We start from the raw sequence: 16,805 nt of genomic DNA on the forward strand, positions 1-16,805 counted from the left end.
AATAGTCACTTCAAATTCATATGTATAATATCATGATTATGAAAACCTTGGTTGCGTGCATAACGTAATTGAAGATACATTTCTGTGAAGTTTTACACATTTCTTAAAGCCTCTTAAGAGTTAGTTTATTTGGTATGAAGTAATGAAACGGACAAGAGAATGAAATGAACTAAAAAATGGAATGACAACGAATGAAATAGACTAAGGAATGGAATAGACGACGAATGAAAGGGATTATTCCATTCCATTGTGATGTTTGCTTATCTACATGTGAATATAATCAATCATTATTTTATACAATTTTATAAGGAAAAAAAAAGATGAGTAACAAATACAACTGATATAATAATAATAATAATAATAATAATAATATTAATAATAATAATAATAATAATAATAATAATAATAATAATTATGTTAAAAACTTAAATCTAAGAGTGTATGTATGATCCTGAACTAGGAAGTATAAATACAAGGCATCGTTTATAGTAAAATGCTTTTGTTTAAAATAAACAATGAGAACATATGCTTTATACATTAAAAAAACATTAAGTTTAATGAAATAATGTATATTTGTTTTATGCAGAATAATTAAAAGAAAACTTTAAAATAAAAGTGAATAGTGGCCACTTTAGTAATGACTCCTATTATTATTATTATTATTATTATTATTATTATTCTAATTATTATTATAATAATTATAATAATAATAATAATAATAATAATAATAGGAGTCATTACTAAAGTGGCCACTATTCACTTTTATTTTAAAGTTTTCTTTTAATTATTCTGCATAAAACAAATTATTATATATATCAATTATTATCGTGGGTTTGCGTCAGGAAAGTTTTTGGGTTTTCAAATGTGGCCACATAAGTTCGTAGCTTTCTGAAGGCCAACCAACAAAGAGAAAAGTGATTCTTGCACAGGGAATAAAGAGAGAGCGACTACATGAGGGGTTTTCCGCGGATGTTCACGGCAGTACTGCCGGCCGTCTACTACGGTGTAACCAAGAAGATTCTGGGGTTGTAGATGTAAATCGGAGGACCTAAGCGGTGATGTTGATGTTTAGTTCGAGAAACCCTAAGCCACAAGAACCCCTCATCTCTAATCGGAGTGAACAGAAAATGATCGGCGAGACTAGGTGTTTTTGTGGCAAGGTCGTTCTTGATGTTCTAATGGTTGTCGACCAGCGGAGACGAAGGAAACAACCACACTGACGACGGCGATGGTTATCTAGGGTTCCAAATGCTGGTTGATGGCGGCGGTAGTTCCCACGAAGACCTACCTGCCGACTCTGGAGATGTAAACCCTAATTTTTTGGGTGATCTGAGGCTTGGTGCCGGCGCCCGTTTCAACTTCTAGGCTCTATGACGAAGATCATTGATTGTTTGAGGTAATCCACTACTTTTTCATTTAATTTTACGTTTTATGCTTCGTAGCATACATATTTTTTCTTGGTTCCGGGAGTGAAAACTCAACAGGAGGTCGGATGTTAAAGTTTGTGTTTCTTTACATCAAGTGTTATCCATAAAGCTTTAAGATTTTGAACTTGAGTTTCTTAATAAGTTAATATACATGCATTATTTGAACTTGACTTCATTTGGGATTTACAAATCGGTGAAAATTGCAGTTAAGCTTGAGAAGTAGTTGAAAAATGGAGATCAAATATTTCTGAAATAAGCTTGAGCTTGAGAGGTTGATGTAAAAGCATGAAGAGAAACCCAATCATCATAACATCAAGGTACAAAAAGATTATTTTTTTCATGAAAATCTAATGTTCATCAAGAGTAGGGTTAAATCAAGAACTATCTTTTAGTTTTTTTATTATTATATTTAGTCTTACTTTTCCGATGCAAATAATAACAGGTTGAGTGTCCTGACCTGAATTGCGTAGGGGTGATAGCCTGAAGCATGCAGATACATTGTTCCAAAGGAAGTCTTGGAAAGATGGAAGAGCATTTCGTGCGAGTCTGTGATCATGGAGTCTGATAAGTTCTACCGCCCGTTTAAAGATCGTTCTACAATGTTGGTTGATGAAGGTGGGGTTGCTGCTACACAATAAGAATGCCTGAATTGCAACCGACTGAAAATTTAAAAGAAAACAACTTAAAATGAATGAAGCAAAAAAGACTTTAGGTCTACAACCCAATCCAGCACGAAAAAGCTTCAAGCAGCTGTTTTTTTGCTAATATTGTAGACCTAAAGATCTTTTTTGCTTCATTTGTTTTAAAAATCCTGTTTTTTTGTTCTATTTCAATAATTTTTATAGAAATTGATCAGTTGAGTGTTTGGGTGGAGGTTTGATCGGACCGAATTCAATAAGGTTTTGAACAAGATGATCGTGTTGAACAACAGAAGCATTTTATGGAACTTGCTTGCAATTCTTGAAAATATTTTATGTGTTTAAAAAAGTTTTTATTTTTAGATTTTCAGATTTTTAATAGGTGTCCAATTCATCTGGTGGATGAAGAATTGATTGGTTATTACCTTAAAGGGAAGGTCCAAGGGCTTGAAATCGAACTTGAAGTGATTCCGTTGGTAGAATTGTTCAAATGTGATCCATGGGGGTTGCCCGGTGAGCTTTGTTTTTTTAGCAACATATGATGGTTTTAATGCATGCAAGGTGTTTTCTTTAATGCCTCAATGAAAAGTTCACTTCACATGCGGTTGAATTGATTCATTTTTAAAGTCTTGGTGTGTCTTTTTCTTTTATGTCAAGATTCAGAACTTTTTTTTAGAAAATAATATGTTTATAGAATCTTTTATTTATCTTTAAAGATGGGTCATGCAAAGTATATAATCGTTTACTATGCTATCCTTGGCACATAATATATAATTGTTTACATCGTTAGTTTGACCATGTCTTTAAAATGTATATAATCGTTTACATCGTTTGTTTGACCACATCTAATCAGCATTATATGTCGCTCCGCGGATTCGGGACAACATAATTCTCTAAATATAATTATTGCGGATGGATATAAATTGTTTATTGTTATAATCTAAAGGTGTTATCAAAGAACTCGCGTCTGCGGTGGTTGGCGTCGTTGTCGGTCAACGTGCCTGACTGGTCAAAGATGCTGAAAGAAGATTCGAGTGAAATTCTGCGGCTAAAAGCCGATTTTGACGAATTTGAGTATGATAGTGCCGAAAAACGGATTCTGTGGCATAAGTTTATGGCGAGACAGTTGGCAAGAACAAGGTAGTTTTCTGATCATGAAGGAGTTATCAATCCTTTTGGTGATGCTAAATGTGTAGAATTATGTTGGGTTTTTTGAATATATCATGACCACTTATAATATTAATACAAATATGATGATTATCCACCTTTTTATTCTTAATATAAAAAGATTCTATATCACATTCAACTATCCTAAAGCATGGTATTGGTGCCTCTATTTTTATTGTTTGTACATTCTTTGATAAACTCAAAAAACCCAACAGACGCATTTTGGTATTAGTGATTGCATGTTAGAGCCTTTGCTTTTAAAATTTTTACATTTTTTGAAAGAATATGCTATAGCATAATAGTTTTACTATGCTCCTTTCGTTTTGCCATTTTCTTTTACCATCAGACACCTTTTGTCCTTAAAAGACAATAGAGGTGCCATAAAATTCATTGTCAACTGGGTCTTCAACAAAAATGCCGAAACAACAAATGCCGTTGGCACACCACCTGTCAAATCCACTTCAGCTGCGACTCAAGCAACTCCAATTCCTAATACACCAGTTGCAACTGAAGATGAACGCGCATTCGCAAAACGATAGCTTTTCCAAACACCAGGTATGTACTTATATAGCTCACCAATAAACTCACATAGTTTACCTCATTTAACAGCGCAAGGGTATGACGGACAGAAAAATGAGGTGTTCCTACTAGCATGCCGGAGGCTATGACGGTGCAGAAACGAAAGGCCTTTAAGTGCTATAATACTCTCTTTTGGAAGCTGATCGAGTTATTGGTGGGTTGTTTCCCAAGTGGAAGAATATATCATAGGATAACAGGTCGAATGGAGTTGAAGACAGATTTCTATGTAGGTCTCATGGTGGTTAGGCTATGCTCTGCTTTGGTGTCAGTTTCAAGTGTACAATGTGTTCTCATATTCATGTCAACTCTTATCTATTTGATAAATGGAAAAATATAAGATTGTCGTGTTAAAGAGGCGTGAAAAGAAAAATAAGGGGCGTATTGGGGTTAAACTATTGGGTGATTGTGGTGGAATCCGCAGCGCATCGCGCGCGGGATTAAATCTAGTATACATTATTTCATTAAACTTAATGTTTTTTTAATGTATAAAGCATATGTTCTCATTGTTTATTTTAAACAAAAGCATTTTACTATAAACGATGCCTTGTATTTATACTTCCTAGTTCAGGATCATACATACACTCTTAGATTTAAGTTTTTAACATAATATTGATCAGGAGTTGCTTTGAGAGTTATGAACCATCTAGATAAATGCAATGATATAAGCCAGTGGCGGATCTAGGATTCGCGCCAAGCGGTAACGTTTTATAAATAAGCAGTAACGAAATAGAAAAAACGTCAAATTTTTCCAAAATTTACACTAATTTTACACTACCGCCGGAGCACCAAGGGGTAGCGGGCATTACCCCTTGTTATACACTAGATCCGCCCCTGATATAAGCGTCGCCTTTATATATTTCAAAAAAAGGGTTGTGAGAAATAATTAGCAACTTGTCTTAATTGTCTCACATAGGAAGAAGGTGAAATCTCACAAGGATATATAAGTGTTGCTTTATACTTTTAGGTCCGGTTAAAAGCCTTCGTTCAAAAGTTAGGTCCGGAGTTTAGACCAGAAGGCTTGTTCTAAGCCCAATCTCAAAGCACTCATCGGTAACAAGTCAATAAAACACCGGTTTAAACAGAGATGCACAAACCGGTTAATTTCAATAACCGGTTGTATCGGTTAGTTTGACTTTTTGACTTTTAACAGTTAATGCTTTAACTGGTTATTGTTTAACCTGTTATTTTTTTAACCGATCCGGTTAATTACTTTAACTTTTTCGGTTAATTAATCTTCGGTTAATAACATATTTTTTTGCCTTTTTTGTTGAATTTTTTGGTGTTTTTTTTCCGGTTAACCGGTCTACCCGGTTACTAACCTATGGTTAAAAATAACCACTAACCGGTTATTCCTTGAGCGGTTATTAACCGGTTACATTATCGATTAATAACTTGTTACGGTTAATTAACCGGTTATTTTGTGCACCTCTAGTTTTAAATCAGTTTAAAACACTCAAGTGGGCTTTTATAAATCCGGCCTAGTAGCTAATATTTTGGGCCTTATACATGTGAGTATTATAAGCTCGCCTGAATATCCTATGACTCTACTAGACCACACACGTTATTCCGAACAGAGAAAACCCAGAGCCCAATAAATTCCTATATTGGGCCTAATTATGGCCTAATAAAGAATAAAATCCAAACCAAAACAATTCAAATATTTGAAAATACAAGTGAATACAATCCATTCCACCATATCTTCACCCTAAATTACACTAAAAAAACACTAGATTTTCTCTCCTCTTTTCAATTAAATAATATTTTTATACATTTATCATTATTTTTTCTCTCTCCTCCACTCACAACCACTTTCAAAATATATTAAAAAATTATAGCGGTGAACAGTAACATTGTCTCTCTCCTTCCACTCACAACCACTTTTTATACTCTTTATATTATAAAAACTCCACTCACAACATTTGGTATACCACACAAATAAAACTAGACTTGGGTCTTCATATGCAGCTTAGCCAACCAATTTCTCTAAATTTCTTGTTTATACCGCCCCCTCCAGCTGTGAATTTAGGGGTGTAAATAAGCCCAGAGGCTCGAAAGCTAATCGTGATCGGCTCGGTTAAAATCTCGAGCCTAAAATAGAGCTCGTTTAGTTATCGAGCCCGAGCTAGTGCCTGAAATACAAAGCTCCTTTAGACTCGCGAACCTAAACGATCCCAAACAAAATTTTAGTTTTTTTATATGTAATATAATTATAATGATAATAAAATTGGTGAGGCGCGCTTGAGCCGAGCTTTGGCTCGATTAAGAGATATTGAGGCGAGCTCGAGCCGAGCCGAGTCGAGCCAAGCCCGAGCTTTGGATTTTATTTGCGAGCCGAGCTAGAGCTCAAACAAGTAGACTCGAACCGAGCCGAGCTGGAGTTTCATAAAAACATGACGAGCCGAGCTCCAGCCTAGTCGGGCTCGGGCTTGGCCCGGCTCGTTTACACCCCTAGCTGTGATCATATCTCCTGTTACATCAACCAGCCAAAGATTTTGAGGAAGCACATGGCATAGGTTGAATTAAGATCACACCAAAACAGCTTATTGCATTTGACCTTTGACTTTTTGTCTTTGACTTTGATCTTTTGAACATGCCAGCTAACTTTATATTGACTTTTAGCATCCAACCTCCTTGCTGATTCATACAAATTTTGGCCATATGCTTCAGATCAAGCACAAAGAATTCTGTAGCCTGCAGTTGACCTTTTATGTTTGACTCATCATTCATACATCCCAACCTGTTTAATGACTATAAAGACTGTCAAAATATTTATTGTTTTCTTGTACAAGTTGGGGTGCAAACAAGTTGAGCGACTCGCGAGCTACTCGAGATCAGCTCGAAAAAAAGCTCGAAACGAGCCGAGCCTTATCGAGCCCGAGCCGAGCTTGAGCCTAAAATAAAGGTCGTTTATTTATCGAGTCTGGCTTGTGAAGCTTATTTTTGTTTTACGTATAGTTCTAAATTTTTCGAGTTAATACGGCGCAACATACGACTGTGGTTCAACTTTTTTATGTTTTGTTTCAAATTTTGCAAGTTAACACGGCGCAACGTGCATGTGTGGTTGAACGTTTTTACCACTATTTTTTCATGTTGACAGGTTCGTCGCAGCACGCAGATCCTGGGTCGAGTCAGTGTTGGTGGTCGATGACGGTTGTGTGGCATTAGTACTATTTGACACCGTTTTATACCCTATCGCAACGCGGGTTGTGCTTTGAGGGTTTTTCAAAGAAAAAATGATTATGCATATGGTTGTTGTAACCTTGGATTTGGGGGTTTAAAAAAAACGATTTTTTTTACATTCCACCCAAAGGTAGTTCGTAAATTATTTTTAACTCAAAACTATTTGTTTTTTTTTTTACTTTTAACCCAAAACTTTTTATCTTTTGCAATCTATCCTCATAACTTTTTTTTACTTTCAAATTTGGTCCTTTATAGTAGTTTTCATTTTTCGCAAAATTTTCGCTTTATGCTTGGTTCTAAATTTTGTGACTTAACACATCGCAACGTGCGTCTTTGGTTTAACGTTTTTACGTTTCGTTCTAAATTTTGCGAGTTAACACGACGCAACGTGCGTGTGTGGGTGAACGTTTTTACATCGTGTATTTTTCCCCGTTTGACAGGTTTAACATAACGTATGGGTCCTAGATCGACTTAGTTATAACTAAAGAATCCCCGCCGCATTGCGGCGGGTCTCAATCCTAGTTTAATTTATTTATAAATTGAAAATAAACAAGCCGAGCCCAAGCTCGAGCTTGAGAACCTACCAACGAGCAGTGGCTAGTTTTACGGTAGCAAGTTTTCGGTTAAAAAAAAAGTTTAACACAATTCCAAGTACAAAACAACCATTGTATATCACTTAAAACCTTAAAAGAAACAATCATGATCCATCTATATAAAAAAAAAAATATACAAATACAAAACTAGCAACAATTTAAACACTCAAATTTAACAGACAAAGATCAATCAAAGTATCAAACTATCCAACAGCGTTACCGCGTATGCATCGTGTTCTACTTAACAGCATTTACCGACGAACAGCATGCAAACGGAACCCACGAACTTATACCCTTGACCTTCTTCCTCCCTTTCTTACCATCCTCAATCAGCTTTGGTGGCGACGACACGTCATCATTGACCGAATGGTTGACCGTAGCTTCATCTTTCTGAACGACCGGGTCGGGTTGTTTGCCACTTGGCGATCTGGCTTCACCGAGCAGGTTCTTTAGAGGCGTAGAATGTTTTCCGGAGCTCGAGTTTGTAACTTTTGCGATTGCTTCTTCGTTTTTCTTTCTTCCGTCGGATTCATGGTTGACTTCGGTCAAAGTTGGGAACCACCCGGCTTGTGAAGCTTCGGAGTTTGGTTGCTGTTGTGAATCTTGCACTTTGGAAGAATTGCATTTGTTGTCTTTGCTTTCTGGTTCCGGTTCGACTAGTGTCATAAACGACGGAGGCTCGTAAACATCAGAATTTGCTGCATTTGACTTCTCAGAGTTGACTTTTGGTTTTTCAGTTGATTGTATAGTTTCGGCATCGATTGAAGCGGTAGAGAGCACTATCAAAACATATACATATAAACGAATTAATTTGAAACGGGTTTTCGGGTTATGTTTTATCTTTAACGAGTATATTAAAAAAAAAACTACTTAAATTTTTCGGAACTTCCCTAAAGTTGCATCTTCAGGGCAAATTTTGGAGAAGCATTATTGAATCTAGGGATGCAAACGAGACGAGTTACTCGAGCTCGCCTCGAAAAAAAAAGCTCGAAACAAGCTGAGTTTAAACGAGCTCGAGCTCGAGCCCAAGCCAAAAACCAAACTTAACCGGACTTCGCTTCTCGAGCTCGAACTAGCTCGCAAGCCTAAAATATATATTAAATATATATTTAAGTAATAAAAGTTACTATTTGTAAAATTATGAAAAATAACTAAATTATATATAATAAAATAGCTATAATTAATATAAATCAACTAACTATTATAAATGAGCCGAGCCCGAGCCGGGCTCGACCCTGAAAAACTACATATGAGCTCGAGCTTTAGAAACAAAGCTCGAATCGAGCCGTGCTTGAGCTCAAGCTTTCATAAGTTAAACGAGCTCGGTTCTGCTCGTTTGCACCCCTTGAATCCATTAACTTATAAAACTTGACAATAAAGTCCATTTAACTTCATTTTTTTATAATGGCCTTTTTCCAATGCATAAAACATTATAACTTTTTAAATAATTATATTTAAATAACTCAATTAATTTTAAAAAATATGTAATTTTCTGAATCAAGATCGACATGCTAATTATAGATTAAAAAATTAAAATTTTGGTAAAAAAAAAGTGTTGCAGGTCAACCGGACCCTTTACCTATGAAAACAACAAAAGATTTCGGAAATGTACCTTCTTCAACAACAGAAGCATCCTTGCTATTGTTAACAGAAGTATCAGACGAATCTTTGAGCGTAACCGTTTCAGCGCTGACATCAGCAACAAGATTACGGTCATTAACGACCGTTTGTTCTATAACTTCACCGTTTGAGCATGTTTCAGACTTGTTTGCACTAACATCAACCGAATCAGGTTCTTCAACAATGTTTTCTTGTGTGCGTTTTTCCAATTCGGGTGCACCAAGATCCGCCTTTTCAGTCGAAACTGACTCAGGTTTTTCGACGACATGTTCGTTTGACTGTTTTTCCAAGTGGGGTCCACCAAGATCCTCCTTTTCAGTCGAAACTGAATCAGGTTTTTCGCCGACATGTTCGTTTGACTGTTTTTCCAAGTGGGGTCCACCAAGATCCTCCTTTTCAGTCGAAACTGAATCAGGTTTTTCGACGACATGTTCGTTTGACTGTTTTTCCAAGTGGGGTCCACCAAGATCCTCCTTTTCAGTCGAAACTGAATCAGGTTTTTCGACAACATGTTCGTTTGATTGTTTTTCCAAGTGGGGTCCACCAAGATCCTCCTTTTCAGTCAAAACCGTGTCGGTTTCCTTCACAAATTCTGGTGTACAAATATCTTTTTCAGTCAAAACAGAATCGGGCTTTTCTACAAACTCGTCGGTGTGTTTGTGTTCGATTGATTGTTTTTCCAAATGGGGTCCACCAAGATCCTCTTTTTCAATCAAAACCGCAACGGGTTCGTTCACAGCTTCTTGAATCTGTTCACATGAGCTTTTTTCCAATGCGGGTTCTTCAAGATCCTTCGTCTCGGTCAAAACCGCAACAGGTTCGTTGACAACTTCCTGGATCAGTTCCTTTGGTGCACCAAGATCTTCCACCTTTTCATTTGGAACCGAAACGGTCTGATCAACTTCGGTTTCTTTAGCAACTTCTGAAACATGTTCACAGTCGGGTTTGATCTCGTGCTTGATTTCTTCGCTAACGTTATCATCGCATCCACCAACAATTGCGGAAACTTCAGGGGTTGTTTTGGTAATCTCCGAATCTTTAGCTTCTTCGGTAATAGTTTCGGAAGTTTGACTTTCTTGACCCTTTTCCTCCCCTGCCTCCATGACATCAATAGATTTAGCCTCTTGTGGCAGAGAGGCATGAGTTGGCTCGGAAGCAGCGGGTCCCGCAACTCCATCTTTGACCGGTTCACCTGTTCCGGTCAATTCAACGTTTGACTCAGATGAATCAACTACAGTTTTTATCTCGGTTTTTTCTTCAGTTTTCTCGATATGGGAATCAGTCTTTTCAGAAACTTCGATGCTAGTATCGACTTTGCTGGTCTCTACAGCGTTTAACAACTCATTAGCACCTGTAGACGATTAATCAAACAAGCATTAGACAATTGAAATGTAAAGCGGTGCATTTTTCTAGTTTCATGTTCGTAATGTTGTTAAAACACCATAACTTGATCATATGCAACTTGAAAACACCATAAACAGATTAAAATGGTGCATTTTTCTAGTTTCATGTTCATAATGTTGTTAAGTGTATTTGGAGAGGGGGGGGGGGGGGGGTAACTCATTGTCTAAAACACCATAACTTGATCGTATGCAACTTGAAAACGCCATTCACAGATTATCACTTTCAAAGCACAATGCCAAACACACCCGAAAATCACAAATTAAAGACTTTTGCCGTTCTAAAACAAATACTTGAAGCAGTTTACAGAGGAAGGTTAACGTACATTACGGCTTAACGTACATCACGTACGACAGGTAATTACGCACGTTCATTTTAAAATCACGCGCGTTATAACTCAAAAATCCAAAATCACGCACGTTGAAACACAATAATCAGGCATATTGAAAACATTTATCACGCATGTTATAGAACAAATCACGCACGTTGTCGTACGTGAAGTACGTTAAGCCGTAATGTACGATATACTTTTTCGCAATTTACATATATAACCGTTTAACGTATCAAAATTAAAGCAATATATCGGTCACAAAAGATGGAGTATTTACAATTTAGTGACTTTACCTAACTATTACTAATGGTGGTCCTAATTGTCTAAATCATATTTATAACAATATTAATTGCAAATATTCAATTAAAAAGCAAATACTCACCATCATTTTCAGCATCTTTAAATGAAAAAAACAAATCCCTATCAAGAGCTTTCTTTGCAGATCCAGTGTCTGCAAATTCAGTAACAGCATCTGTAAACTCATCTTCAGATCTAGCCAAACTTCCCTTGATCTCAACCTTAGGACCTTAAACAAAACAATTTTCACAAAAATTAATTAAACCCCAACAACATATTTAGTACAAAAAAACATGGTTGTAAAAATTCCGATTAGTCGCCGATTAATCACCAATCGGAGGTTCACCGAGTAACGGCCGATTAATCGCTAGGCGGTCAACGGCATGGGCGAAGCTTTTAAGGGGCGGGAGGGGGCAGCCGACCCCCCGAACTTTTCGCTCAGTAGTGGAGAGTATGTAGTTTTCTTATAGAAATTTTTGGGTATATATGTTTTCGACCCCTCGGTTTTATAGAAATTTTTAGGTCCGGTGACTTTTGCCCCTCCGATGGGTAATCTCAAGCTTCGCCACTGACTCAACGGTGGTCCTATTCCGGCCAGGTTTCGACTAAACCTTATAAATGTCGTCCACTTACTTAAAAAATGGGTCAACGACGGGTTAAAACTTGTCATACTTAAAAAATTACGTATAAAAATGTGTGTGTATAAAACTAAAAATTACATATAAAAATCCCAATCAGATTAATCTCTATTAATCCCGATTAATCTCTAGTCAGTACCTCACTGACGGACTAGCGCCCACCGAGATTCTTACAACACTGACACAAAAAAAAAAAAAAAAAAAAAAAAAACCATGAAATCTCACTTGGGCTTTTTTCTTTATCATCATCTGAGAGATGATCATCATCAGAAACCACTTCTGAACCAATTATATTAGTGTAACCTTCAATAGTTCCACAGATCTTCTTGTGGGCTCTTCTGTGTTTAGCACTTGGATGAGGGTTTGGAAAAGGCCACCCACATCTATGACATAAATGAACACCATGACCCTCATGATGACCTGCAAACATCAAGAAACCAAGAAATTTATAAATAAAAATTCAAACTTTATTAAACAAGAACTTTACTTGATGTTTTTAATCAATAATGGTGAATTGAAATATGAGAAACCCATGTTAGAAACATCAAAAAACCAACAAACCCACAAAACAAAAAAAAACAAAAAAAAAATATTATTATTTTTTTTAGATATTGATATTGATATTAAGTTAACTTTATTAGTCAAGAACCATTGTTGATGTTTTTAATAAAAAAATTTGATTGAAATATGAGAAACCCATGTTAGAAACATCAAGAAACCAACAAACCCATAAATAAAAATGTTAACTTTATTAATCAAGAACCATTGTTGATGATTTTAATCAACAATGGTGATTAAAATCTGAAAAAAAAAAAAAAAAAAAAAAAAAAAAAAAAAAAACCTTGTTAGAAATGGGTTTTTTTAGTGCAAACAACAAAACATCAAGAAACCAAAAACTCACAAATAAAAATGTCAACTTTATTAATCAAGAACCTTAGTTGATGCTTTTTAATCAATAAAGGTGAATAATATATGAAAAAAAACCCATGTTAAAAATGGGTTTTTTTGAGTGAAAACATCAAGAAACTAAAAACCCACAAATAAAAATATCAACTTTATTAGTCAAGAACCTTAAACCCATGTTAGAAATGGGTTCTTTGAGTGCAAACATCAAGAAACCAAAAACCCACAAATAAAAATGTCAACTTTATTAATCAAGAACCACTGTTGAAGTTTTAAATCAACAATGGTGATTAAAAGATGATAAACCCATGTTAGAAAAGGGTTTTTTTAGTGGAAAAAGATATAAACCTGAGTGGGTGGTGTGAGTGGTGTGATCTTGAACATCCATGAGTGTGTGAAGATCAAGAAAGAGGAAAAAAGGGTTGAAGAAAGATGATTTTGGGGAGAAAATGAAGAGGGTATGGAGAAATTTGTGAGAAGAATTTAGGAAAGTTTTGGTGGGTTAAAGTCTTGATGATTGATAGGGTAGGGTGGCTGCTTAGTGTGGAACATAGACATAAAGGTGCTGAATTTTATACCCTAGCAATACTCTGTCCTGTTTTTGCTTCAATCATGGTATATTTTTTCAATCATGGTATATTGATATATGATATATTATCTACATAAAAATAATGGCATAATATATATGTCTAAAATAGAAATTAAAAGATATAATAAATTTAATTGAAGAATAAGGAAAAAAATAAATCATTTGTTAGTTATTAAGTTAATTAGATGTGTTTGATTTTTATGTTTAAACCTTTACTACTTGTTATATTTGTGTTTATACTATATTAGTAACAACATTATATTTAGAAACTTCCTTTAAATGAGTGTTGGTATAAAAATGTAATACTATTTGTATAAATTAATGACATAAAATCTCATTTATCAAGTAATAGTTTGATACTCCAGTGGTCCGTCAGTGATCCAAATTTGCCGTTCAAAAAAAAAAAAAAATCAAGTAATAGTTTAATAGAGATGGGATATATATAGCGAAGAGACATGTAGTTGATTTGGTTTTGACGATCAGGGTTTAGACAACAAGCAAAATATACATGTCTAAATGTTGTGAGTAGCAAGAGAGAACGATCATATGGAAAATAATATCTTGTTTCACCTAGGGGGGTTTGGCCCATAGTATTAGAATATTCGACAAACTTAATTTATCGCTAACATGATTGACTTAGTAATTGTAGATCTTACATATGTATGGTAAATAATCCCCTACGCTTAAATGTTCACTTTAATTAAAGGTGTGGGTCAATAGTTAAGAGTCTATAAAACTAAACTTTCTTAACATAGCATGTGTAAGAAAGATATTATTAATTCAAACCAATTATATAAATATATATTGTTCTAATATGGCACATGTAATAATTTGAATACGGTTCGAGTCGTGGGGGCATAGTATTAGAATATTCGACAAACTTAATTGATCTCTCACATGATAGACTTGGTAATTGTAGATATTACTCATGGTAAATAATCCATACGCTTAAATGTTTACTTTATCAAAGGTCTGAGTCAATAGTTAAGAGTCTATAAAACTAAACTTTCTTAGCATAGCATGTGTAAGAAAGATATTATTAATGCAAACCGATTATATAAATATATATTGTTCTAATATGGCATATATAACAATTTGAATTCGGTTCGAGTCGAATTTTGTTTTCCTAATCGGTACTAAACATCATTAATTAACCAATTCACATAATAATAGTTATGATAAATTTAAGTAGATATGTGTGAAAGTTGATATAATTATTATCATTGACTTCTGTAAATTATGTGAGTACTTTCTATTAATGTAGTATTTTTCTAAAATATAATAAAGAAAGATCACTATTTTTATTTTGCAAATTTGTCAATATGCCCACGATTTAATGTTACAAACATTTGAGTATCTTCCTTTCACATTTGTGATGACTTTTTGAGATGATTTAGGTGCGTGGTGGGGTTAACTAACATAAATGATTGTTTGAGTGGTGGGTGACTTGGTGGTGTTCTATGGTTGGTTGTGATTGTTTTGGTGGATCAATGGTGGTCTTCTAAACAATGCTATAAATAATTATTTTTAATGAATCATGATAGCTATGGGATTAGTTGTCTTCTATTGCTAAAAAATAAATTACATAGCAACCACTTTTATTGATTAGTTGTCTTGTGTGTTGTAAAAGATATAAATGACATAATTTATATGAAGTGATTTTATTTATTGAGGATAATGTAAAAATTGATTAGTTGTCTTGTGTGTTGTAAAAGATATAAATGACATAATTTATATGAAGTTGTTTTATTTATTGAGGATAATGTAAAGATATAAATGACATAATTAATATTAGGGATGAGCAAATTAACCACCATAACCGATAACCGAATCATAACCGATATAACCGAACCACTAATAACCGATAACCTATATAACCAATGGTTATGGTTATGAAACTTTGTATAACCGCTCATTCGCTTATGGTTATGGTTATGAAGCTTTGGTTAACCGAATATAACCGAAACCGAACCGAAGTTGTGATGTTAACTTTATATAATAGATTTGTGTTTTACAAAACCATATAGAGGGTTTTACTAAATAAAAGTATGTTAGTAACAAAATGATCTTAATGTAGATGTCATTTATTTTGATAAAGAACTAAGGTGATATGGCCATAATTGTTTTTGTTTGAGAGTTACCTTATTTAAAATCGGTAGTTTAACCAAAAGTTTAGTCTTCGTTATCTTATAAAATAGGCTCAAACTAAGTTCAAATCGGGCACAATCCTATTTATTTCAAACCTTGCTTGGTTACTTAACCGAAATTAACCAAAACCGAACCATAACCAACTTCATAACCGATTAACCATAACCAAAGTTTGGTTATGGTTATGGTTACCAAAACTCCATAACCGAACTAGCCGTTATGGTTATGGTTAATAGTAAAAACCGACCCAAACCGACTCATGCACACCCCTAATTTATATAAAGTGGTTTTATTTATTGAGGATAATAAAAAATTGATTATCACATGTTCTTAAGGGCCCACTGTTTACTAGTAATTGGAGGTTGTAACTTTTCAGGATTTACCGGTTTTTAGTTAACTAGTGTGGAGGAGGGTAGTCTTTTGCGAATGATCTGTCATGTGGGCGTCCACGTCAGAGGGTGTGGGAGATGAGCCCCTTTGAATATACATATGTATATATGAATATGTGTGTGTTGGAGGACCGTAGCCACCAGCTTGAGGAGGACGATAAGAACGGGACAGGCCTGACTGTCTGAGGGAGCGGTGTAGCCGGAGCTCGCCGGCCTGAGGACGAGTCTCACACCCCATGGCCTTATTGACCCTTCTGTTTTATTTTATTTTCCGTTATTATCTAAGATTAAATTTGTCAAATAAAAATTATTCACTAAGATTGAATTTGCCAAATAAAAATTATTCATATAATTAATGTACTATAGAGATATCTCACATGTGTTTTATCTAAATGTGCTAATTAAACACGAGTAGTTGGTGTGGGGGTAATACATAATCGGCTCAATATATCATTTCAATTCGAATTAATGTCACTGTTTTGATGGGTTCGTTTGCTTATTTTTGTCTCAAATTGACAGCGGTATATCTATCACCTAGATTAAAGATATAGTTTGTCTACATCATCTTCTACAAACCATATCAATAACTTTGTTATGGATGAAATTTAGTTGTGTATAGTTGCGCATTTGCTTTTTATTTTGTAAAATACTAACATACAAAAAACGATCGGAAAAATATAGTGGCAAAACAACAATATAGTTTAACTAGCGACGATGTTAGCGCTAAAATAACGATTGGAAAGTTTTTTTTTGACACACTATCCTATTTATTTTTGGAATATTTAATTTTAATAATCTCAATTATTCGTCGTTGCCACCAAGAGTCTCAACTTGAAAAATAACCACTGGCAGTCCCAACTATTAACATATTGGCCTCCAATGAACCCTGACTAACAGAACCCTAA

The 16,805-nt window shown here is 34.8% G+C and overlaps 1 protein-coding gene and 1 long non-coding RNA gene across 11 annotated transcripts; one reads left to right on the forward strand and one right to left on the reverse strand.

Annotated features, from left to right (window-relative positions):
- Window positions 1-834: 834 nt before the first annotated feature.
- LOC110927272 lies at window positions 835-4,163 on the forward strand. 8 transcript variants are annotated; one of them, XR_004884688.1, is made up of 4 exons: window positions 835-1,396; window positions 1,634-1,744; window positions 1,870-3,787; window positions 3,862-4,163. It is a non-coding gene; the product is annotated as an uncharacterized LOC110927272 (long non-coding RNA). The 8 variants fall into 8 exon arrangements; XR_002585582.2 differs by having other exon boundaries at window positions 836-1,396; window positions 1,870-3,205; window positions 3,579-4,163; XR_002585581.2 differs by having other exon boundaries at window positions 838-1,396; window positions 1,870-2,578; window positions 3,012-4,163.
- A 3,478-nt stretch (window positions 4,164-7,641) lies between these two features.
- On the reverse strand, window positions 7,642-13,388 carry LOC110927273. Of its 3 annotated transcripts, XM_022170932.2 has the most exons (6): window positions 13,123-13,388; window positions 12,097-12,291; window positions 11,319-11,462; window positions 9,749-10,555; window positions 9,197-9,667; window positions 7,642-8,363 (listed from the first exon to the last, which is right to left on the reverse strand). In XM_022170932.2, exons 1-6 carry the CDS (start codon window positions 13,160-13,162, stop codon window positions 7,822-7,824), a joined length of 2,199 nt encoding a protein of 732 aa, XP_022026624.1. In that variant the 5' UTR covers window positions 13,163-13,388; the 3' UTR covers window positions 7,642-7,821. The 3 variants fall into 3 exon arrangements, with proteins under 3 accessions (XP_022026624.1, XP_022026623.1, XP_022026622.1); XM_022170931.2 differs by having other exon boundaries at window positions 9,197-10,528; XM_022170930.2 differs by having other exon boundaries at window positions 9,197-10,555.
- Window positions 13,389-16,805: the final 3,417 nt, after the last annotated feature.

This window comes from Helianthus annuus, chromosome 2, assembly GCF_002127325.2.
Source record: "Helianthus annuus cultivar XRQ/B chromosome 2, HanXRQr2.0-SUNRISE, whole genome shotgun sequence".
Lineage (NCBI taxonomy): Eukaryota > Viridiplantae > Streptophyta > Magnoliopsida > Asterales > Asteraceae > Helianthus > Helianthus annuus.